The sequence below is a fragment of the Amblyomma americanum genome, chromosome 4 (assembly GCF_052857255.1).
Source record: "Amblyomma americanum isolate KBUSLIRL-KWMA chromosome 4, ASM5285725v1, whole genome shotgun sequence".
NCBI classification, from domain to species: Eukaryota; Metazoa; Arthropoda; class Arachnida; order Ixodida; family Ixodidae; genus Amblyomma; species Amblyomma americanum.
In genome coordinates this window covers 214,253,761-214,279,872 of record NC_135500.1, presented here as the reverse complement: position 1 = coordinate 214,279,872, position 26,112 = coordinate 214,253,761, and the positions used below count along the sequence as shown (strand labels likewise).

Here is a 26,112-nt window from a genome sequence, read left to right as displayed (position 1 = left end):
GAAGGTCAAACTTCTTTAAATCGAATTTTTGAGTTCAAGAGAAGCTTTTTGCGCGCTGTAAATGCCAGTGTTGGCGGCTGGTGGTTACAATTTTATTCCCACAAAATGGAAGGGATTAGTTGGGGCTGGGGCGAGTCCAGAGTGGCCTTCAGTCGGGAGCGACCTCTTGAGCTCGCGTTATAATGGCCAGCTGCGTTGTTTTTCTTGAATTGACCAAGAGCGTTGGCGGACGTCAAAAACAGGCGAATCATGCTAACTAGTAAAGTGATTACCTAAAGTCTAATGATTAACTTTAAACTATTACTTATAAGCACCTAACTGCATTTAGAGATTGGTAAACGGTCGTAAGTAATAGCGATATTATGCTTTAGAATTCCGAAAATGTGGTTACCCTCGCTGCTGTGGCTCAACTAATTTTGGCCATTTCTCCCACCATTCGAAAACCATGCGCTTGCGGGAGGAGGCAAATCGACGCCGACCAAATCGCGACACTTTGTTACGCACATAACACGCCACAATCTCTACCCCGCCCGCGCAGCAATGCTCCCTGCCATTTCACTGCTTCAGCGCCAGTGGAGCAGAGAATGACGCTTTGCAAGTGCGCATGAGATTGCAACAATGCATGAGGAGAACATGAAAGGTCAACTTAGAGCTTGTGAAGATGTGCACTGTCCTTTAAGTATGCAAGCAAAAAGTTCATTGTTTGTCGCTGTTGCCTAGGGCAGGCTAAGGGACCTAAAACACTGTCCATTGTTAGAGGCACTGAGGAGAGCTTCTTCATGCAATATTAATGGTACACACACTCGTCAGCATACGCAGGACACTCAAGCAAGATATGTTCCACAGATTCGACCGATCTGCAGCTGTCGCAAAGATGACTGTTCGTTTGACCGAAACGGTATCGCAAGACGTTCGTAAATGCAGCGTTCAGGTGAAGGCGGTGATAAAGTGTTTCCAGGTGGCGAGAAATTCCCGGTGGGAGCATTGATCTGAGATGTGGGCCGATTGAGTTCATAAATTTGTAGTGATGTGCCGGCAAGCTCCACAGCCGATGCATTTCTTCCGAAGCAAATCTTTTAACCATTTGGGACGCATCAGATTTTGTGAAGAAAGTCCCGTTGTACCTCCGACGTTGCTGGCCTCTACGGGCCGCTTCATCTGCTTTTTCATTAGCAAGAATGCGACAGTGTGCTGGTATCCACTCAAATATTATGCAGTGGACTGCGACAATAAACAAATGATGTAGATACTGAATGTCAAGAGGAATCGGCAGGCAATTGGTGTTCTTCAGCGGTTGCAGAGGACCCGCAGAGATGCTTTGCAGTCGGTAAACATAACCCATCGGCAGGGGTTCGGCACAGGATATAGGAAACAGATTCTTTATTGCCGTGAATCTCGGCTGTCTTAGAGGATGTCTTCCACTGAAGCCGGTAAGAAAGGACATAGCTTCTTGAAGGCACAGAAAGGCCACAGTAAGAGGTTTATAGAGTAGTTGAACCGTCGGCGAAGATCCGGGTATGCTGCGTTTATTCCTTGCTTAAGTAGGCTAGCTTAAGTATCTTGCAGAAGCGCTGCCTGTGGCATGCGGCTCTCTGCATTCACTCCTGTAACAAACTGCTTCACCTTTAGAAGCGAGAGTGTCCAGAGGGGAACGGACAGAGGTAGTGGTTTCTGTGGCTGATTAGTAGTAGGGAGGAGCAGGAGCTGCACAGCTTGGCCAAAGCCAGAGTTACAGTCAGTTGGGTGGACACTGTAGGAAGTGCTTCTTCCTTTGGCGTAGATGAAATAGCGTAGATGGGTACGCATAGTTTCTTGGGTGGAAATCTCATCTAGAGGAAGACAGCCTGCTTCCGCTACTGTTCCTGACGCAGAGGAAGACTTTGGGAGGCCAAGGCATATCCGCAGGCATTCCGCGTGGCCTCAAGAATCTTGTTGCTTGTTGGACATAATCTTTGGAGCACCGGGAGACAGTAGCGCAAGGTTCCTTCAAAGTAGTCTTTTTCAAGCAGAACCATTCAACGGCAGTTGCTTTCCACCGTGTTCCCACCATGAACCTGAAAACCTACGATGCTGCAATGATCCTTTCGCGAACTTTTTGTAGCGATAGCTACATTACCGTAGTATTTCGAGCCTTCGGCGTGGCGGCGCCGCCACGCTGTTGCTGCGCCACGACCCTGTCACGTGGTTAGTCACGTGGTGCGGAGCAGCTGCCGGCGGCGCGGCGCTGTGGCTGATCAAGTGGTTTCTCACGCGCTTGGTCACGCAACCAAGTTCCCCTCAGCCAGCTGTAGCTATCGCGTCACTCCAGGTTTAACCAGAGCTAAACCACCGCCATTTTTTTTTATCTGATGTGACCTCGAGCGATTTCTGTCCATCACAACACCTAGGAATCGCTGAGGTTCTACATATAGTAGTGACCGTCGAAGTGGTGTCCGAGGAGGGGAGTGGTGTCGAGCCATATTTTTCATGTAAAGGCCATCGCAACTTTGTTTTCTTCCTAGAGACGAAGACCTCGGGGGCCAGGCACATCGAGACATGCAGTAACGCTCTCTGAGGAAGTTGCTGGGTAATAGCACGAACGTGACGCGTTCCAGAAGCAGATGTCGTCTGCAGAATTCTTTATGCGTACCCTCACGGAAGATTTCTTGTTTTGTGCATAAGGGTAATAGCGAACAGGGAAGGGCTGAGTGCCGCTTACTGAGGTGCACCCCTCTCCACTTCGTGAAAGAGTGTTGGACCACTTGGAGTGCTGATAAAAATTTATCGTTCTTTTAAGTAGTGTTCAATCCATTTGTACAGCTTTATTCCGAGGCCAAGACTGGCCAACGCTGCAAGAATTGCATGGTGAAAAATAGAGTCGAAAGCCGCCTTGATGTCAAGGAAAACGGCTATCTGGATGTACCCAGCATGAAGGTACTCTTATGAGACGAGGGCGATGATATTATCATTTGCAGATCTAATTTCACGGAACCCGTTTATTTCTAGGCAAGCGGTGCGTTTGCAGATAATTAGCTCCACAAGATTACCTACGCACCTCAGCAGGGTGATGGGCCGGAAGCATGCGTAGCTTGTTGGTGCTTACAAGGTTTTAGGACAGACACAATTTTCTATAGATTTCTTTCTGTGGGGATCTCACCAGTCATTCAGGAAGAATTGTAGTATTCCAGGAGTCGAAGACAGGAGCTGTGAGGCGGCTTCGCGACGGCGTCGTAGGTTACTTTTATTTATTTATTTATTTTATTAGAGATACCTCAAGGGCCCTTGGGTGAGGGCTTTACATTACCAGGAAACGTGCGTCTGTTTGATTCCGCGATAGCTGTGGATAGCTCTTCAGTTGTGAAAGGCAGGTCCAACGCTGGCACTCCCGCCTGTGGGATGCCTGATTGATCATCTGCAGAGTGTGTCGAAGGCTCTGAACCCACTGTCAGTAGTATGCAGTATTCCTCTGGGACTTCTTATAGGGATTTGCTTTTATGCAGAGAGAGTGCAGTGAAGGGGAGAAGATGCTGGACTGGCGTAAGCATACCTCTAACGATCCGCCGAATTTCGGTTGCTGGTAGGCGCTCATACAGCGCAGAACAAAAGTCGCGCCATCTTTGCCGACTGAGTTCATCCAGATAGCGTCGATTGTGACGTTGTGCCCGTCGGAAGGCACGAAGGTCTGCAGTATTTTTTGTGCGCCAAGCTTTCCTTTCAGCTCGCCTGCGAATAGCGCACAGCCTTTGAAATGCCTCATCACTTTAAGGTCGCCTATAATTTTCAGCTGTAATTCGTGTACTTCCTCTCAAACAACGAGCTATTCTCGATACTAATTTCTCATTCCTTGTTTCGGCCGTAATTCCTCTGCTTGCAGCGCCCTTGTATGCATCTCAATCTGTACATTTTATTAGGAATTTCTTTGACGCCGTCTGCGCAAGAACAGCTGATATGAGGACTCGGTAATGGTTGCTTCTACGTGTTTCCAAATCGGTGCAGCAAGCAAAGTTGTGGGCGACTGAACTTGTTTCAAAGGCCACGTCGATGCTGCTGGCAATCATCAGGCCTAGAAGGTAGGTTATGCTGCCATCATTTAGCGGCTCATTTGAATGTTTTGAGAGAAGTTTTGCAAACTTGGTAACTCGGGCACATGTATGTGAGCTGCCCCAAATTTCACTGCGAGCTATGAAGTTTCACAAAGAATATGCAGAGAGGGCGTCCTTCCCAATAAATTTTCAAGCTTTGAAGCGTCGTGCGGTTTGCCTGGCCCAAGATATACTCTAATGAGGGTGTACTCTTGTCTGCCAATTAGTGTTAAGGCGTACACGTATTTGTTGTCACTGTGAGGTGGCGAGGCCGGGATATCCTTTCGCAAGGATATCCCGGCCTCCCTACCTCCCGGCATTATCAGTCACTGAATTTTGATTTATTTAGTTGTTCCACTGTTACACTTAGAGACCTGTTTGCTCATTGACTAACGTGATTTCATCTATTATGGTGTTTGTTTTATCTAGTTCAGGACTTTTTCTTTTCTTCTGCATTTATCAAGTGTCTTGATATACTATCACTTGTTCATTGTTTTGTGCTGACGATGTTTGGTTGATCAGGCGCAGGACTGTCTCTTTTATTTTGCGTTGATCAAGTGTCTTGATTTGTTTATCGCTTGTTTATGCTCTGGTGCTGTCTATACGCTGCCTTATATATGGGTCTGCGGGCTCGTCAAGCTGCCTAGTGGCAGCTTTTTTTCCGTAGCCCCTCCATCTGCAGCACCTGATGGAAAATAAAAATTTGATTTGAAAGCCTATTAGCAATCTGCTGACGTCATCTGGTCGTTGTGAATGGTTAAAGTGGTATCCGTGCAGTCGTAAATTTTCCTCGACGCGCGAGTCAGAGGTGACTATGAGGGAAGTGGTACGCTCGCGCGAGCTGCTGGAAATTGGACAGTTTCCAGCGTAAACAGTGAGTGGTTTATACTCCTAATATTCGTGGTATCCTCATTCGTAGGCTGCTCGTGCCACTGATGTGGACTGATTGTATTTCTGAAAGTCTCGCATCTGCTCACTGCTTTCTCTATAACACTAGTGCATTCTTTATTAAAGAATGTAATCAATAATTTACATAATTATGCAGCACACAGAATATTTACCGTTTTGAGCTGCAAGGAAAGCCACAGGAATGCTAATTTTACCAGTTGATTTCATTACAGAAATTATTTAGGCCTATGGGAGCGTTGTTGACATATCCACCGATTACCGTGCAGAGATCAGGCCTCATAGAAAAGCGTTGCATTGGAGAAATGTTACCACAGGGAAATGCAGGTGCGTACGATGATTAAACCCTCACGTGGTTTTCCTTAGAGGGGACCACTTCGCAAAAAAATTGAAGCAGCTCAAATCAGAGCGAAATTTTATGCAGCTGACAAATATTGCCTTTATGCAAAAAAAAAAAAACTTCCATGACCATGTAATCAGACGGAAAATGCGCAGCAGACACCTGGTTTTTCTGCTATACTTTCAGTACTTTTCAATATGAAAGTCAGCGCAGAGTCATTCGTTCATTTTCGCCCATGTTGAATGAAACATGAATGCGTAAAAGCACATTCCTTTAAAATCAGCTTTGCTCAAAAACATATGAGCGACAGGGATAAAGATATGGTAACGACCTTCGCCCTGCAGTGGGCGTGATACTGCTGATGATGGTGATGGATGGTGGAATATCTCCGGATGAAAAGAAACGCACTAACACCCGCCTAATTCTTAAATAACTACATCACAATGCAACCAACAAAATGTTTCCATTTAAACCACGTTAAATGTGCCAGGAGCAGGATACCAAAAATATGCAGAAACACCGAAAATTCGGCTTAGCATCAAACAGCCTAGACTCTTCAAAATTTTATTTTAAAATAAACGCGACGGTCATGAAAATTCACGCACCCCTGAAAAGGCACTAGAACATCCATATTGGAAACAAAAATTGGCTGTGGTTTAGCTCTGGTTAACCCTAGTTTAATTGCGAAAGCTTCGTTTCCTCAGCACGTCGTCTAAGCAGCGTCCCATTCGACGCTCTCGAGAACTCAAAGCGGTCTCTTCCGCAGTTGAAAAGTCACTCCGAGACGTGGCACGACTTCTTCTAGAAGCATCTTTGTTACGACGCTTCTCGAGTCGTGAGGCGCGTTTTTCCGGCGTATCTTGAGCGCGTTGTCTCTTCCTTGCTTCGTTTTGTCGTTGTCTCTTTGGCGCTCTCCATAGCAACTACAATACACCGAGGCGAAGCCCATATATATATATATATATATATATATATATATATATATATATATATATATATATATATATATATATATATATATATATATATATATATATATATATATATATATATATATATATATATATATATATATATATATGTATATATATATATATATATATATATATATACCCCCGCGAGGCAACACCTCCTCTCTCTCTACCCCAGCGGTGCACATCTGGTGGAGCGAGCGGCGTCGATGGCGGCGCTATCTGTTGGAGCGCATCTGCGGCGTTGCTAGGCAACAGCGGCTCAAGGTCGTTCGTTGGCCAAGCCATATGGCATACGGCAAATGGCACGGGGCATACGGCATACGGCTGAAGTGCGCGACGAGTCGATGGCTCGCTGGGTTGCGTAGTAAAGCTTTCGCTTTAAAAACTGTTCTAAACACAAGCACAGAAAGACAAACCGCTATCAGGAATTTCGGACACCTCCAAGCTAGTGACGCTAAGCCTTGCGGCATGTGATGCTTCAGTGCGAGAAGTCCGTTCTTTATCATAAATGATAGTAAAGATAACGGACCATGTTTTGCCGCAATATTTAGGCGCCAGATGATCTCCATATCTCAAAGATAGCGACGTATCGACGAGACGTCTAACGTTTGCTCTAAAAACATTCAATGTTTAGGCACTTTTTCTGTGAAAATTACGAATATTTAGAGCACTTTTGGGTTTCGAAAACAGGATTTTCGATGAATCCAAAGTTCCCGGCGCTTTTTTCTCACGGCTTCTAATAAATCAGCCACGTTTGTAAAAACAAAGACGAAAATTGTCCACTATTGGTATTTTCCCAACAGCGTTACTTTTTCTGACGTTGTAGGGCTATAATTTAATGCCCCCACCCGCAGGTACACGTCGGTTTGTAGCTGAGCAGTCTAACGCTACACTGTACAGATGAAAAACTTCATTATCACACCTTTCCTACCGCTCTGCAATTTATTTTTCCAGAAAATAAACGCAATCGTTACTTGTCATGCACCTCAAGGTGGGAGAGAGGGGTGGAGAGAGAGCGGAGGGGGCAATAACAGCGAATTCGACCGCTTCCCCGAATTTCTGCTAACTATTGTTGCAAAATGTGTTTGTGTTTGTTCCAAAGTACCGGACGGAAAAAAAAAACGTCACGGAGTGCCCTAAAAATTACGAGACGGGTACTTTAAAGACCCTGTATAAGCCTTTCGATTTAATAAAATGTTTACAAGAACTTTCAATGAAGGTAATTCATGTTCTCGCAGATCTTCTAACAGATACTTTTTTTTACATAGATATGGTTCACCACATAAAAGTTCCTATGGTGGCAAAGCACGCTTTACACAGCCAGATTAGCAAATTGCGTGGTTCACCACATAAGTTTTCTTACTGTGGCAAAGAACGCTTTACAGAGCAGGTTTATCCGATGGCTTAATTTTATGGTGGACATGCACAGCTGTTAATACAGAAGCACAACGAGCAGTCTTTCCACATTTACGTCGAAACATGAGTGATGATCAGACGGCAAGCCTCCCAGTGGTTCGTCGATGGTTAAGAACTGGTTAGCAGTGGCAGAACAAGGAGTGAGTGGTTCGGCGCAACGAGGCCGGGCTGTCTAATAAATGTTAACTGATGTCTAATATTTTCACACCAACAAAACACGACCAAAAGGCTGCGCGGACATATTAACGAATAGTGACAGGCCGCTAAATACACAGTGTTTCTCCTAAGAGTTTACACAATTTTTAATACTAGGCTTTTTGAGTTGGATGAGAGCTTCTTCCGGCTTAGCATTGGCAGCGGTGTAGTGCATCAAAATACATCTAAGACGCGCTAACAGGCTGGTGGAATAATATTGAATGGTAAACTTTTTAACTATTACTGTTAGGCTGGTTAATGTTTGAGAGCCACGTAGCGCACCGTAAGTAATATCAATGTGACTTTTTATAATTTTGAAAAAGCGGTTACCATCGGTGCTGTGGCCGAATAAATTTTGGCTACATCGTGCCAAATTATATGCGCTTTCGAAAATTTTGCAGGGAAAGCAGCCACACCAGTGGTCGTAACTCGTCGAAAGAGCGAAAATTTGTTGGGCCACAACGCACAGGGCAACCGTGTTTTCTAAGTTCTAAAAAGTGATATCGATATTACTTACGGTAGACTACACGCCTTACAATATTTAAAGAGCCTAACAGTAATAGCTAAAAATTCTCTTTAATATTAGTTAACCAGACTACGTGTTAGCAATTATGGGCTTTATTTTATTGCACTACATTACTGGCAATGCTTTGCCGAAAAAAGCGCCCTTCTAACTCAGAAAGCAAATTTTTAAAAATTGTATAATATCTTAGGTAAAACACCCTATATAAAGACGTAAAAGCTTTACAACACAGTTCCTTCATACGCCACAGAACGTCTTATTTTTGTCAACAACATTTACCGTCAGTAGTATAGGAAGGGGTTCTTCGACTTCTTAAATCCGAGTCAAAATTGGTCTGAGCCGCCAACGTCACAAAAAACTAAAGCATAGCAGGAGCTGAAATTAAAAAGAAGACTGGCATATCGAACACGCCTACACAGCACCCGACGAAAAGAGTACTCGTCACTCTATATCCCTCATCACCTACCGCATAAAAGGGAAACGGGAGAAAGGCGGTGGCGCAGTCGTCATTCAGCGATCATTTGGGACGTCGTGCACGGCTGTAACTATTATGCTCCTATCTCGCTCTTTCTTGGCTAGCATGTAAGAGCTACTCGGCGCCGCAGTCTCTGGAGAATGAAGACGCCCCGGTGGGGTTCATTCATTGAAGAAGACGGGGGTTAAAGGCAGACGGTATTTCTCCCGCTTCGCCGGGCCGCCGCCGCCGAGAAGGCATTAAGCTGCGGAGACGCGCACTCAGAAGAGAGCGCGGTAGTGTCCGCCCTCGCGAATTTCGCGGGAGCTTTCAGCGACTGAGCGCCGCCATTGGCGTCGCTGCGCGTTATTGATGTCCGGCAACCGCTCTGAAGAAGCCGAACGCCCCCCATTCGGAATAGCCTTCAGGCTACGCCGAATGAATATCGCCATCGTCCTGGCCAGCGCCGGGACGTCGTCGCCGCAGCAGAAGCAGAGGAGAGACCGGCGGAGGGGTCGCATTCGCCGCTGCTTTTTTCGGCGGCCGATGTTTATACGGGCCACCGAAGCATCGTGGCCGGAAAAGACATGCGACTTCCAGGGTGCGCGCTGCCCGCTGGCCCGACGAGCCGACTCGGTGCTAAATGGGCCGAGCAGAGTACATGGGGAGGGAGTCCCGGCCCTCTTTCCCTCTTCTCTGCCTTCCCAGCTTTCTATATTTTCCTCTTGTACTCCCCTCCTCGCACTTTTCTTTCAGCGTTGCTTGCATTAGCTCTGCTTTCGTCGTTGCGTGACGAGTGTGTAGCCTCTTCTTTTGCGGTGAGAATGTCAATGCGGATGCGATGGAGTGACGTCCGGCGGCCAGTAGACCGAACGGCCGTTCCTCTCCCGGCTTCCCGCGCTGACGCGGGACGCAGCGCGGGTCAGTAGTTGCTCCCTTTTCTCCTTTCTCCGAACGGGTACTTCATAAAAGATGATGTCGGGAGATGCGCATCGGACCTAGTCGCTTAATGTCGCTTCCGCTGCCATCGTAAATGCACGGCTGCCGGTCGGCACTCACAGAAATTGCGACGACGAGCGACTCGCACGAGATCCCCGCAACCAAGCGGTATTTTTGGTATCATCAACCTCCACAGCTGCCGGTCCTTACTTAGCGTGCTAATGCCGAAAACTATATTTCAGACAAATTAATGCCCAACATTTTGCTTAGTTTATTGTTTATTTAAACAACTTGTTTCATCCCAACACTATCGAAGCTACGTTCCTCTAAACACCGAGAAGTGCTGGGAAAGCGGCAAACATTTCTCAAGCCCTGCCTCCGCAACGCGAGAGATCATACGCGAAGCTCCACCGAAATTGCTAGAAGGCAAGACAATTCCAAACTCCAGCCTCGCGAAAGGTATGCGGAGAAAACTACGAATCGAAAAAAAAAAGCTTCGCTCTTTGTCAGTACATCGCAGCTGCGGCTTCACGCCCGCAATTCTCGCCCATTTTTATGCAAACACAAACAGCAGTGCATAACAGGCGCAGGACTCCGCACGAAGTTCTTGTGCACGCATCGACCGATGCATCCGCACGGAGCCGCACGAAAAAGCGAAGCCTCGCTCGCCTGGCACACAGCCTCGTGCGGCATAGCCAGAAGCCAGGCCTCAGGAGTCGATGCTCGCGGCAGCCCCAGCAGCAGCGCCCCGAGCCGAGCCGGCAAAAGGACCGCAACTCGCGTGCCGGCGTCGGCAAATAATTCAACCTTATTCCCATCCCGCCTGCATCCCCCTCTCCCGCCTGCTGCTCTGGCTTACGTTCCCCAGAATCCGGCCTTATTGGCAGCGACGTGACCGAGAATCTCCGCTGAGAAGCGAAAGCAGCCCGGCTGATTTCGGTGACGGGTGCGTGTAATTAGTTTACTCTTTCTTTTTTCTCATTTACTTTTTCTTCATGCTCTCACTGTTACATATGCTTTACTTTTTGTTCTTTGCACGACTACCCTGCCTCCTCACCAGTCAAGCGATTGGCTCGAAGACAAAGTTAAAACAAAGCGCACGCGTTGGAATGGATCGCACTTTTTTCGTCTCTTTATTCCCTGTATTCAAGTCAAAGCAAAGCTTTTTGAGCTCCTTTTGGTAGAAAAATGTTCAGAAACGGGTTTTATGTTCCGCTGTATTTGACTTTTGCGCCAAACCTAGTATGTGGAAACAACAAAACTTGCAGTTATGTACAGGTTTTGTAGAAATTGTGCAGGGAACTGAGTTAGCTCTGTGAAGTGGTAGATTTCCCAGTGCAAGAACTTCGTCCTTTATTGAGCTTGGAGGCTTGTAGTGCCCGCCACACCAAAGTTTAGAAATACCAAGAATGACAACATGCAGCAAACACTGAAAGTTTGTGAGCCTGACGAAAATATACTCGGGCAGCTCTGGAGCAAGTGTCGCATGTGGTACTGCTGCTTTCAGTGCCAAAACACGAATACGGATGTTCATAGCGTAGCAAAACCGCCGCCTTCTTGTACGACTGGAAGGGCGAGCCTAGCGCCAAGCCTGGCCTAGCGCGAACGCTCTGTCTCGCGGCACTGCCCGCTCATCGTCGTCTTCTACGTGGCACGTTGTTGTTGTTGTTGTTGTTGTTGTTGTTGTTGTTGTTGTTGTTGTTGTTGTTGTTGTTGTTGTTGTTGTTGTTGTTGTTGTTGTTGTTGTTGTTGTTGTTGTTGTTGTTGTTGTTGTTGTTGTTGTTGTTGTTGTTGTTGTTGTTGTTGTTGTTGTTGTTGTTGTTGTTGTTGTTGTTGTTGTTGTTGTTGTTGTTGTTGTTGTTGTTGTTGTTGTTGTTGTTGTTGTTGTTGTTGTTGTTGTTGTTGTTGTTGTTGTTGTTGTTGTTGTTGTTGTTGTTGTTGTTGTTGTTGTTGTTGTTGTTGTTGTTGTTGTTGTTGTTGTTGTTGTTGTTGTTGTTGTTGTTGTTGTTGTTGTTGTTGTTAGCCTATCAAAAGATGGCACATACCCACACTGGGGGATCGGCCAAAATACGTGGCACGTATCCGGTGGTTCTGACCTTTATATTCCTTGCTTTCGCACTGCAGGACTGTCGTGACGTACTCTGTCACCTTTTCGAATAGTGCGGGGTTCATGACGCATTGAAACTGAGCGACACTGCCATCTAGCTTCGTGAGCGCGACGCTTGCTGTGCGGGAAACATAGGACAGTCAGTCGATGTCGTCAATCTAAGCGACGCCTCTTCCCCTGTTGAGATGTTGATATTCGTCGCCATGTTCGACATAAGGTCGTTGGTTTTGCCCTCCTGCAAGCGGACGATACCTCTGGCGAAAGGGACAGCATATTCGCGCAGCCAAGCTGGGTTACGTTCTGCAACACCATCAAGCCCGTTAAATGCCACAGCACCGAAAGATACTACTATGATGAATCTCGGTGGGATCTAACACACACATTGTTCAACAATCTGAACCGCTCTGGTCGTTCCGAGCCACGGATGTGTATGGTGTTCTCCGTTGACTGAATAGCTTACTTCGACCAATGGTCGAGCTTTGGGCCATTATCCGTTAAAAATACTATTCCAAAAATAACTTCCCTAGAGTACATGTAAAAAATAAAAAATAGTGCGAGGAACGTTGGACCATGTTTTGGAGCTCTTCAAGTGCACATTCCACGTGGTGTGATCCCTCCGGCGATGTGAATGTGCTGGCCGTCCCCCAATACGTTGTTACCTTTCTTCCCAATATTTTGTTGTGGGTTTTATTGGGGCCCTCGTTTTCTAAATCCTTAACGCTTCGATGCCGCCTAGTGAGCGGTGATTCAATGAATGGTTGACATTACTGCATCGATCGGGCAGAACATTAAGAATAGAATTTTTTTTTGTCGGTGAATGTAGGTCCGCCTAAAGACTTGTCTCACCATATGGACTATATGTCAGGAAGGAAAGCTTCTTTTTGTATTACAATCTTTATTCAGACACAAAACTAATCCTAGAGCATAGTAATAGTCCCGACAGTGGGCAAACTTTTTCTCTCTCGTTCTGTGAATGCTGGATGCTTGACATAGTACATAGTGCCTGACACGCTGGAGGCGAAACGCAAAAGGCGCCCGTGTGCAGTGCGATGTCAGTGCACGTTAAATGTTCCGAGGTGGTCGAAATTATTCCGGAGCCTTCCACTACGGCACCTCTTTCTTCTATCACTCCCACGTTCCTCACTTCCTTAACAGCCCTGTTGAGGCGTCTATCAGGATACTGTGGGCAGCTGGATGGTTGGTTTACACCGAAAGTATAATTGTTCGTGTATTGCAATGGGGGGACAACCTGCCCAACATTGCACTCTCCGCAAGTTTGCAGGGGGAGGAGCCACAAACTTATCCACTCCGCGCGCGAAAGATCATATTCGGACAGCTGTCCGGTGATCGAGGCTACGTCTGATTAGCCGTTGAGCGGATACAAGTTCCGTAACAAACACTTCGCTTAGGCACCGATCGACAACAAAATATTGCACAACCAAGCCTAACAAAAGATCGCCAGTCAGTGCAAGGAAATAGCAAAAACAAAATGAGGATGCACACAAAGCTATTATCAAAAGAAGGAAACTTAATGGCGATAAATATGCAACAACGTTTCAAGATTAAAGCAATACTGTAGAACAGAACAAGACGAGGAATAGCGAGCGAGAAGACCAAGAGTTCGAGAGAGTGAGGAGAAACGGTGGCTAAGCTGCGGAGTGGCAAGGTCTGGTCGCAGTCAGCGTCGGGCTGGAGATGCTCGCTGCGGGGCTGATGAGCTATCCCGCATACAGACAAACTTGGGCCACGCGTCTTCAGCGCTGCTGTCACCGCGCTCTATGCGTCAGACCCCCGCTTAACGGGCTGTTCACATTTGCGAGTAGTGGAGGTCGCCCGACAGGTTTAAATCGATTTGCTACGCTCCCTCCCCGCTTTCCTAGAGCTTCGCAAACCGTAACTAACTGAACGAAATTGATCGCACGACGTTTGAGACTCGTCAGTGGCAATCCGCCGTAAGGCTCACTTGCCGTCCACTTCCTTGGCTGACCTCACGCACGTCCGCACACACCGATTTCTTCAAGCCAACTGCCCTGGCTTGCGGTTTTCCCTCCGCCGCGTCCTCGTGGCAAACAAAAAAAAAAGCTCTTCAGGCACCACGCACAAAAGAGACGCAGCTATTGATAGAAAAAAAACACAAGGAAACATGAATGAATGCGAGAAAAAACACCTGCCCTACGAGGAACATATGCGAAGGGTCCCAAATCTTTCAACCCAAAGTGCCCTGTTGGGACTCAGGTAGCATGGTCGGGCCGGAGACGGGACGAGAAGAATCGAAGACGGAGTTACAACGAAGACAAAGAGATCTTTTTAAAAGTGTTTACATTGCGTAAAAGTAAACAGGAACTGAGAGTGTCTCTCAGCTTAAGAGTCTCGATGAGAGGCAGGCTTTCGGCCGTACTCGGTGCCGAGTTTTGTCGGATTTTCCTTCTCTCAAATCCGTAGAGGGAGGCCGGGCCTGCCGAGGAAGGCATGTCCTGAAAAGCCCACTGTGGCACTCATCACATACTCTATCCTTAGGGACACGCCCCCGTCACGTGTTGAGCTTGAGAGGAGGATGCCGTCTACGTCGCGCAGATTCCGGAAGGTCCGCGAGTGGCGCCCCCACGGTTTACAAGGGGTCTCACTTGTTCCTCACCAGTGAAAGGCCCAGGCTACGCGCAAGGCCACGCTGGGTAGTGATAGCAGCATGGCAATCGCAGCTTCTTAAAGGGACACTGAGCAGAAATTTAAGTTGCCTTGTATCGATAGAATACCCGCTCCGAAACAAAAAAAAAAACACCACTCTTTCTGAAAACAAAGCGCTTGTAAGAAAGAAGAGCAATAACTAAAATACAAGTATCACCGGCACAGGCCAATCTCCCAAGTACAAGCGTGATGAAATAGGAGAAAAGAAACCACCGATCTCTTAGGCTGACAAACTACATGAAGGTTGCGTGTTTGATTGATATTGAAGCATGTAAATTTTGTTTTGAAACCACCAACGCACTTTTACACTTTTATTGCACGAGGAAGACAGAAAAAAGAAAACCTGGAAGTTGGATGTGAAAAAAAAAAAAACCTGCAATTGGTGGCACAAGAGGCAGCCAGATGAGTTTCGGTATGCTTTGGGGTGCTCCCAAGTGCCTCTCCAAGAGCCTTTTCCAAGAGGACCTCCAAGTGCCTAAGTTCTCCTCAGAAAATGTTCGTGCAACGGCATACAACTGTGACAGGGAAAAAGATGTGTATAGCCAATGTTCAACGCGCCTTTTCGTTACCAAACGCACCGCTAGGCGTGGTCGCTTTCTCAACATACTAAGATGCTCGGCTGCATAACCAGACCTACGAGGACTTTTATTACTGAATCTAAATATGCCCGCAGGTACCAGCCGCTGCACATCAGTCGTGACGATGGCTCGGCGGTGACAGCAACGCTGCCGACTCCTCGGCGCTAAGAGTTTTTCCCCAGATCCGCCGCCTCAGCCCTCAAAAACATTGCACGCAGTGAGGGGTTGAGGTAGCTGAATGCAGGTCGCAGTTCTTTGCGAGAACTTCGTTGTCAGAATCGGGACCGGGATTCATTGTAACGTTGGTGCAAACGTACGCAAAGCGATGACGGCAGAAAGAGGCCTTCAACGTCCGGCCGCCAGTAGTTGTCATTTCGCATTGCAATCACGGAGTCTTTGCAATCACGGAGTCCTCGTTTCCGTTTGCGCCACTTTACGTCACACTTATCCTATTTCGCCAGCAGTGTCCCGAGTTTGAATCGTAGCGGGAGGAAAAAGTCTTTCAAATTCGAATCCAAATATCTTAGTAATAAACGCACTTTTTGCTGCCGGGCTAGCGGCAACAAAACCACAAAATGCTGAACTATTAGATTTTGCTAACAAAAAAAATTGATAGCATTGTCCGCAGTGTCCCTTTATTTACCGGCACTACTAAATCCCACAAATTACACCTGTAACTCTCTCCATTAAACCTTTTTCAACAGCTTTCGTCATCGATGCCATTTATTTTTAATTCTCTCTACAGTGCTAGTCTACCACTCCTCTTTTACCGCTTTCAAACGTAAGGCAGCGACTTCGAGATCACATCTTAAAAACAAGAGCGGACTCATCTTAAAATTTGGAAAAATCCGTGTTTCTACCTGGGCTGACCGCAGTAGCCGTCATCCGCAGGGCCGCCATCCTAACACGGCAGCTCCAGGGCTTCCGATGAGCAGAAAATCCAGTGGTGGTGTTGTGACAAATATGTCTCCCACCTTGCACCTAGGTCACGTGACCTTGTAACGTTATCACAACCTGCACACCGTGGCAGGTGACAGCTAACTTGATGACGGGACGCGAGAGGCTGTTCGTGGATAGCAACCTGGTTCTCAAAAGCCTCACTCGTGGCGGCTTTAGAGAGCCACCTGTCGGGGCATTTGGTTCATTGTGTAACCGCCGCGCCAGCAGTGGTGTGAGGACTCTCCGCGACCTATGAATGTAAATTAGAGAATCACCGTGTCTGCGAAGTATATACGCAAATTGACCCTCATAGGCCGCTAAAGGGAGCGATTGACGGCATCGCGTCATACCCTTACGGCAGAGCTTATGGGTACCTTCACGTTTTCGGATCAATAATAATAATAATAATAATAATAATAATAATAATAATAATAATAATAATAATAATAATAATAATAATAATAATAATAATAATAATAATAATAATAATAATAATAATAATAATAATAATAATAATAATAATAATATTAGTCATGTTTATTTTCGCCACTGAAATACAGAGGAGCGAAAATAGGTGGCTGGAGAAAAAGCTGCTCTATCGGCAGCTTGACAGCGCTCCAGCCACCTTTACATCAGGAGCAATGGCGAGGCATACAGTGCACATCTGAAACACCATTGTTATTTTTTTGCTTTTTTTTCAAAGGCCTATCTTGCAGTACAACTGCACTTGCAAAACGAAATGGAAAACGAAAATAAAGGATTAAGTTTTATACATGTGCACAACACAGAGATGATTAAATAACACTGAAAGGCAAACAGAAGGGGAAAACGGACATGAAAAACAACATCAACATGGTTCACCCGACAAAGAGTTTGGCGATGTGTCTACGCGGGATTGAAATGACATCCACGCTCTGGAAGTCGAAATCATTTAAAATGGATGGTAACGAATGTCTAATTCTTTCGGTGCCGTAGCCAGTACGCGAAGAGGGAACAAACCATGGTGGCTGGTACCGAAAAGTGTAGGTTTTTGGATTTTTTGTAAGGTGTGCTAAATTTAAAACTGTTTCCGATCTTCCTTGCACTGCAGCGCCTCCCCTTGGTCGTGAAAATCGCCAATTGTTTTATTAAAAGCATCACGGCTGCGCTTGGGTGGATATTATTGAATAATTTCTTCCTTATATGTAAGTTGCTCCAGCTCAGGGTTTTTCCTCTACATAGTGAATTATGTTCAGACTACGCAACGGGCGCTACGTAAACGAGAGTCGCAATGAAAAATCGTTGTTTATTCCGTACTGCCCAATCTTTGTGCTGTTACTTGTAGTAATAACTTGCCCTAATTACGCACACCGCGAGACCATAGACTTACTCTAATAAAGCGCTCACCATAGTAACACGGGAACGGAAATATGCGCCCAATTATTCAGGGCAGCACCACGCGAATCACCACAGAAAAAAAAAACAGTGGTTTCTTAAAAGTTGACGTCGTTATATTCGTCTCTCTCGGCAAATGGATGCTGAACACCCAAGACCAAGCGTGAGAGAAAATTTATGGTTCCAATTTCTTTTTTAATGAAGGCGTTAATTTTTATATGGAGGGACAGCCTGCATTAGATAGCAGCTAGTGGAGCTTGTAGTGTATGATCAAGGACGAAAAGAGCTCTTAACGGAGAAAGTATTACTCGTGTATTTTCTTGTCGTAAATGACACTTCTCGGCTTTGTCTAGCCCCTTGGCTAGATCAAGGAATTTGTATCAAGTAAAACTTTATGCTATCCAGCCAGAAGCCTTTTCAGTCTAATGTAAATTTTGCAGGAAGAAAGCAGATTTGTGCTGCATTGTATAGGTCTGCCAGGCTAATACTGCTTAAGCAGTTTAGGATAGCCAACGTGGGAAAGATGGGAGGCAACCCTGTCCAGTTCGGCCCTCGAGGAACAGCAAGCCCCCGTAAAAAGGGCCAGGGCGGCGCCATTAGCCAACGAAATCCCGGTGTAAGGATGCAACCGACCTAGCTTCCACAAATTCCTCATACTTTTTTCCCGTCAATAAAACGTTTTCATCATCGTCATATATTTACTCTGACATTTAATTGCTTATGAATTTGTAGTTTTTGGGCTGTTTTGCAAAATATGTAAAACTAAAAAAAAGCAAACGTAGTGTTTTTCGATGAACATATTTAATGTTCCATGCGCAGCAGTGGCGTATTGAAGGCATGTCCAAGCAATAGAGTGCGCTCGCTTTGTCCTATTTTAGCGGCGTTGTTATTGTTGCTTATGTATGAAAAACAGTAGTATATTTTCAGCGATAACATCAGTTCCATCACTGCCTGGCTCCAAATGGCATGCGCGCATCCAAGCCATAATCAAAGTATTTGGTGCAACAACCAGACGAGGGCGAAGACGTGGAAGTGAGATGTTAGCGTGAAACATCTTGGGTGATCAGACTGCCCGCACAGTGTTCCCCTCTCTCTTATGGTGCAGTGAAAATATGTTGCACGCAAATACTGAATCAACATGCATTGCTGTTATCCCTCACTATACCAAATCTCGCTGAAGACTCGCAGGTGAAATGTGCTCAAAAAATTTTTTCATTTTTTTTCGTAAGCCTATATTTCTTGCGTGCTCCAGCTTCGTTGCGAACGGCTTTCATACTGACTTCCTCAAATATGACATGTCACATCAGCATTTTCTTGCTTTCCTTTATACCTTGCAAAATCTTCAAAAGCGGAAAGTGCTCGTAGTATTTTTCAGCGCCTCTTTTGTCCCGGCCTTTGTTGGCTGCACAGTGTGCCACCAGATGAGCCGCGGCATCATCACCGTGGTGGCGCCCAACGTGGGCTCCTCGTACGAGACGCTGGTGTCGCTGTCCAACACGTTCCACATGCCCTTCGTGAGCACCTCGTTCCCCGAGTTGGCCTCCTACCGGCCGGCCTCCTTCGGGGTCTCGCTCAAGCCCAACTACATACCGGCCATCCTGGACGTCATCAGTCACTACAACTGGTCCTTCATCATCTACCTCTACGACTCGGACGACGGTAGGTAACGCGCCACCGCCCCTCTTCTCTCTCTCTCGCGGACGCCTGTGCGCTTCTTTTTCCTTGTCTGACTTAAATATGCTGCTTCGCTGCTTTATTCCTTTCTCCTGGAATCTTGCGAATGAGGGTCTTACGTGTCCAGTACTGCCTTTGTCCTGCAATTCTCGGAAGAGGAAGTACACACGATGGAAACAAAGTGCCAAAAAAAACAGGACCCAAACATTTTAGATTAATGTTTTGGCGCGCGCTCATGCGGTAAGCAGAGAGTGTTTCCATAAAAGAAAATTATTCTGGCATTGAATAAGGCTTCACTAAAACGGCATCGTAGAGTGCACGCAGGTTGTTTGAAAGCTACGGAAGTCGTCAGCCACAATATATGTGAAACTTTACGCGATATTTCTTTTGTACTTGGCGCACAAGCATCAATCCTCGATGAATAGGATTACATGTGCCATGCCTGTTTGGCCTTAGCGTCGCAGGTTTAAAAGAAATGATGAACAGGACCGGTGTGAAACGCCAGAGCGTAAAGTGCCCCGTGTCGCAGAAAAGCCGGCGTCGTCGTCTCCGTTGTTGGCCCCGAGCGAAAAAATCCGCGAAAAATCACCAAAGCAGCAACCTAGCTGGCTCGTGGCTCACCTAGGCCACGTCACCTTGTGACGTCATCACAACTTGCCCACCGTATTGTGAGCACACAGGCCACTGGGGCAGGTGGAAGTTAATTTAAAGACTGGTCACGAGAGGTTGCTCGGCAAGAGCAACCTGGGTCTCACAAACCCAACCTGTGGCAGCACCTGCCATCACAAGGCAGTGGCGCATCACAGCACCACTGCGCCACGAATGCTATGACGACTGCAAGCGATGTATGAAGATAAAGAATACTAGGAACATTCCTGCCTACGCAGTGAAAAGGACATGCAAACCTGTGGCCTTCATTAAACCGATTTAGCTTTTTACCTGGCTTAATCTTAGGCGAAGCCTTGCCTTTTCAGTACGTCAAATCCTCTTCTCTGCGCGGTTTCTTCCAGTCGACTGAAAAGATACGAATATCCTTGCCATGCACACTAAAGCTGAAATGTTAGTTTTGTACGAGTATTATTACGAGTGTTGTACGAGTGTACAAGTGTACGAGTGTTATTCAAAGTAAAGATCTTATCTTAATGGTTTCAAAAGTTTTCTTGAACTATATCAATCTTCTTTTTCTTGTGTACTATGTTAAAATGTGTAAATCTACTTCCTTGCTTCTGATCTTTTTAACAGATCAAGCATGATTAGCATAGTTATCGAAAGACTGCGTTTTTGATTTGCCTCGTTTTGTAATATAGCAGCAATTAATTTTTGGCATCCATCCCAGCGCAGCCATACGGCTACAAGCGAAAGCTATACAGCTTCCACAGAAACTTCTTAGAAAAATTCGTCCCGGTCCGGGGTTCAAACCCGGGACCACATCCTGACCGGAGCAGTCGCTCTGCCAACAGAGCTAACCTGGATGGCTACCAAATGGTATAGAGAAATTTAAGTGATCACTAACTCAAAATGAGTATCGAGTAATTACTACTTGATTACAAATCTACTCCACCTTGGGGGATTCCCCTAAACATTTGACTTATACTTCGATCTTTGCTTTTATTGTGATGTAGTGCTTTTGCTCAAATACTTCTTTGAATATTTGCTGCTCTTGCTGCAGTTTAGTGGAAAATATATCAGTAAACTGTTTATTGAAGAAGAGCATAATTTGGTTCTCACCGATTTTTTTTTGTTGAGCCACTGTTGTACACACAGAGCACTGAGTTAATTAGCACCATTTAAAGCACTTGATTCCGTGTTTATATTTATTTATAATAAAGTAGAGTCTAAGGAACACTGCCTAGTGGTCCTGAGGCCTCTCTCCCTTATCCTCTTTCTCCTTTGGAACAGGGTTTACGAGTTAATCTTAAAATTAACGGGTAAAATGTATTCTATTTCAAAAACACTATTGGCCCACCATTTTTTTAGCAATCGTAATGGGAGTGATAATAATTCTTCATTGCGCAAATTCTTACCTTGTTACAAACATAATGGGCCGAACTTCCCAGTCAAGCTATCCTGCACGCTGTACAATAAATTTGTTAGTGAAGATCGCGACAGATGCGGCACCTCTCTTAGGCAACCACTTAAAATGAGAATTGAATCATGCGTATTAGGAATCACAGTCTTTACACAACTCTATAGTGCACAACTGATAACCTGACAATTTTATTGGTCACATAGAGCCACAACATCACTCACAAACTTTTTTCGAGGCTTAACAGTATGGGCACGTGACAAACACCTCACTTTTTTAGTGCCAAATCTTAGTGCCAAATCTTACTTCAACCCTTGCTTCCCTTCCCTGTTTTGTTTCCATTCTGTGGTTTCAGGTAATGCTGTTCACTCTCCTAAGAATATGCAGTTCAAAACAGGCTCTTCTTTATTCCCTCGCAGGATAGGCTCATAACAATAGATACCAGCCAAGGCTGTCAGTCGGACAGGAATATCTCCTCGGAAGCCCGAGTTCGCAGAATAATAATGCAGCGTATTGGCCAAGTAACCAACATAATCTGCATTTTTTAAAATTCTATTCAGTTACACAGCCTTAGTCAAGCTTTCGGAATATAGCATTTGCTAAAGAGGCTCTTCATAAGCTTTCATGTCATTATTTTGCTCATAGTCGTGCGTCAAGACAAGCAACTCAATTTCCTCACACACCAGGAGAACGAAATCCAGAGAGCTTGCATCCATGACCAAGACCCCAAAACCTCTAACTACATCCCGAAACAGCCAACTAGACATTTCTGTCGATGGCGTTCCCGTGCGTGCGCTCATCGACACTGGAGCAAACGTATTCGTAATTAGTGCAGACATTCGCCGTCGCCTTCACAACGTCCTCACCCCTGCTCTGTCTCGGGTGCGTGTCGCGGACTGCGGAACGTTTGCTGTTGATGGAATCTGCACCGCCCACGTTAGAGTTGCCAGCCATGTTCTCCCAGTGCAGTTCCCTGTTTTAAACTCCTCTGCTCATGAACGCATTCGCGCATTCGCGGTCTCCATTTTCTATCCGAACACTCAGCTCTTATCGACTACTCGCAAGGCGTTCTGCACCTCGATCTCTCACTCATTAACGCTGACCCCTTATCTTCTTCGCGCCGATTGTGTTCTCCCACCCAAGTTTCTCTTCTATCACAAGCCGCATCTCTCGTTGCCATGCGTCCCACCCCGTCTCTCCCCGATGGTGACTACCTAGTTGCGCCTATTGCCGATCTTCTGCTGACCCGCAACATTGCCCTGCCCCAAATCGTCGCTAAGGTCAAGGGAAGCACTGTGACACATTCGTTTCTCAACTTCAGCAAACTCGCCCCAAGTGTTCCCATCCATCATTTGAGCGGCGACGCTCTCCCCTCTTGGTTGCTGCCAACTCGCTCCACGTGAGGCTGACCATTCTCCAGCTCCTGCAGAACCTGATCACGCTCCCAGCGACCGACTCAATCACGACAATGATGGCCTCCGATCTGCTCCTCGCTCAATTTAGTCAGCTTCGTACGCTTCTCGAGTCTTTCTCTGACTTATTTGGCCTGAATAACAACGCCCTGGGCCAAGCTGTCACTGTTACGCACCGCATCGGCACCAGCGATGCCACTTCTATACGCTGCCGGCCGTACCGGATACCCCGTGCTGAGCGACGTTATCAATGTGGTGGTTGCAGGAATGCGTGATAAGAACATTATTGAGGCCTCTCACAGTCCCTGGGCTTCGCCAGTCGTCCTGGTCAAGAAAAAAGAGGTCTCGTGGCACTTTTGTGTTCATTATACCGCGATATAAATAAGATCACTAAAAAGAATGTATACCCACTTCCTCAAATCGACGATTCCTTGGATTGTCTCTACGAGGCCAAATTCTTCTCCTCCATCAACCGACCTGCGATCACGCTATTGGCAAATTGCAAATTGGCTATTGGCACATGACTGGGACCGTGCGAAGCCTGTGCGTGTCTCTCCAGATGGCCTATATTAGTTTCAAGTTAAGCCTTTCGGCTTGTGCAACGCCCTAGCCAAATACGAACGTTTGATGGACGCCCTACTGCCAGGCTTTAAATGGTCCACATGCCTTTGCTATTTAGACGACGGGACTGTCGTTTCACACACATTTTCTTCTCACATTGCAGACCTTTCTAGAATTATTTCGCGCTTTCGTCATGGGAGACTGCAGCTCAACTCTTCCCAATGCCGTTTCGCGCGTCGTCAGATGAATAAATTAGGCCATGTCGTCGACGCTACGGGTGTTCGTCCCGATATCAAAAATATCCCAGCAGTGAAGCACTTTTCAGTGCCCCGATCAACCTATGACGTCCGAAGCTTTTTGGGCCTTTGTTCGGGCTTCCATCAATTCGTTCAAGGCTTCTCCGACGTTACTCAGCCCCGCACAGAACTTCTCAAAAAGGATGTCATTTTCTTCTGGGGACGCTCTCAACAAAAAAAACCTTCGCTAAAGTTGTCACGAAGCTCACCCCGCGGCTCCACCAAGATGCTACGGGGCAGAAGGTGGCCGCCGCACGTAGAACCACACAACGCAAGGCACACAAGGAACACTGGACACAGGCCGCCGCGACGGATTCGGCCAGCGAGCACGGGCCATGCACACACAGCTTCTTCCGCGTCCAAGCCGTTCGTTGCGTTTGTAGCGATATAATCAACGCGTGCATCGGGAAGGAAAATGTATTTTCCTCAATGTCTTCCAACGCTGGGAGCATTTAGCTTAGTAAATCAATGGCTATATAATTGTTAGCGCAATTTTTTTTCTTTTATCGCCTTACTTTATTTTTCTACTCGAGAAGCAGTTGCGGTGATAATGCTCAAAATCATTGAAGTATACAGCATACACCTTTCCACTGAAATATACAAGCTAGATGTTTGCGAAGCGTGCTCTGCAATGCGTACAAATGCTTTCTAGAGCAGCTACGAATAGTGCACCATGTTATGTTTCCGGCCACATATTTAAGGGAATTTGCTAGGTTGACTTCCTCCTGCTAAAACATGCCTGGGGGTCTTTCAACAAAACTGATGCGGCCACATATTATAAAATGGCAGCTCCTGAGGCAAAAGACGTTGCAACAACTTCGCCCTTCACCACCAGCCTCGGGGAGTTAGTTAGTTTTGCCTTATGACAGGCAATGGCGCTTCAAACAATGTCTGCACTGGCAGCCACGACAGCAATGAAGTCACGCACTGCAATAGCGCTAGCAATATGACTGAAATCGAAGCGGTGAATTCCTGAGAACAGCTGCAGTTACGGTTCAGTTTCGTTGTATAACTAGCGAACAATAAGACAAATACATAAATATATATAGCGACACTGTAAATTTTACATTTTATCGAAAGCTGGCAAAAATATGTTCCTTTTTCAAAGAGGAAAAAAAATTGTATTTTTCCTCGTTTTCGTTTTACTTTGTTTCGGAGAATATGCAGTCTTTAAATATGAATATGCATCACGTGATAATAACAATAGCACTCTCTACCAATTTTTTAAATATTTGCTTCTATTTATGTGGTTCATTTAGCATAATCCCGCTTTCTCCAAACTTTTGAGCACACGAAAAAAAAAAACCTTTATGCAATCGCTTTCATACTAGAGCCAGTGCTGAGTTGGCTGGACACATTTCATAGCCTTAAAATGATAGCGAACAGCTTGATATGTTTAGTTGTACAATGCACCGTCTATTTACGTCCCGTGGCCGCAGCCGCCAGTTCTGTCGCAAAAAGAATGCCTAAACATGAAGTAACAAAAGAGTCTGGTGTGGCCACACAGACGCCCACACCGAGTCTTTTATTTACGCAGGAAAGACGGAGTAAATGTGCAGTGGCGTTTCTGCATTCTTTAGAGATTAGGGAGCCGGATATAGAAGTACGTCCTGCCATTCGGACTTCTCGTCTGTCGGCACTTTTGAAGAAAAAAAAATGAATACAACGCACGAAAGACGCTCTCGCGTCACCTTTCGTTGACGCCCACACTCCGGAGTAAACTTCAGGCGCAGACACATCTCTCTCGCGCAGCATACGCGCATCCCTCAGAAGTGGAGAACAGAAGCGTACGCCCCCACTCGGAGAGTCGAGCTTTCTTCCCAACTCGTTCAATATAAGCGCGGCTGGCCCGAAACTTTGCCGGCGTCGTGTCAGAAAACGCTTGGAGCACAGCGCAGTGTTGGCGTACAAAGCAAAATAATATATCGCAGTCGCACGACCCAGCGAGCGAGAGGGGGTGATGCCAAGTGGTGCGCTCTGCCCACCGAGCTGCAATAATAATAAAAACAAAAACGGGCGCGGAAGGAAAGGAGGACAGGGAAGAGGAGGCTACAAGGATGTGGTCTGGGACAAAAGGTTCTAATTTGGGTCTCCAGCGCGCCTCGTCCCGCGGTGATAACGTGCCACGGCGACGCGTGTTTCCAGGGCCAGTCGTGCTTAGCCGGCTCATTTTTTTTTTCTCGTGCAGACTGCCAAGATCATTTTGCGGGGCCTAGCAACCTCTGTGATGTTTATTTCTCTTACTGAGGCTTCCGTTCCAGCTTCTTTGATACCTTTCTTTTCCTTCCTTTTTGCTAGGTCTATCTGCAGGGCGTCATCTCGCGTAGTCGCAGGCTCTGAGGCTTCTGAAGTTCCGCCCTTATCGTGGCATAGCCTCGGGGCTATTTTCTTAACCCGGCAGAGCCGAACGAGTGTTCGCATGCAGCGTTCGTGCGGCAGTGCAGCGGCGGTAGAAAAGGAAGGCCAAGCGCCGAAAATCGCGCCAGCACACAACAAAAACGGGCCGCCAAGCTGGATAGCCGCGCGTCTGCGTGTGACACGCGTTTGTTTTCCTTACGGGCAAATTACCCCGCAGGCAATGCGGCGAAACACACCGGCCGGGCTTTATGCTCAGTACCCCTTTTTACGCAAAATGAGGCTCGCAGATTTCAA

General features: G+C 46.4%; 1 protein-coding gene across 4 annotated transcripts in view; it reads left to right on the top strand.

Annotated features, from left to right (window-relative positions):
* LOC144129295 (glutamate receptor 1-like) overlaps nt 1–26,112 on the top strand; it is a 191,844-nt gene that overhangs the window by 74,756 nt on the left and 90,976 nt on the right. For all 4 annotated transcript variants that reach the window (XM_077663320.1, XM_077663322.1, XM_077663319.1 and 1 more), the window contains one exon: nt 18,902–19,150. In XM_077663320.1, coding sequence (XP_077519446.1) covers nt 18,902–19,150 — 249 coding nt within the window. The remainder of the gene's footprint in view (nt 1–18,901; nt 19,151–26,112) is intronic.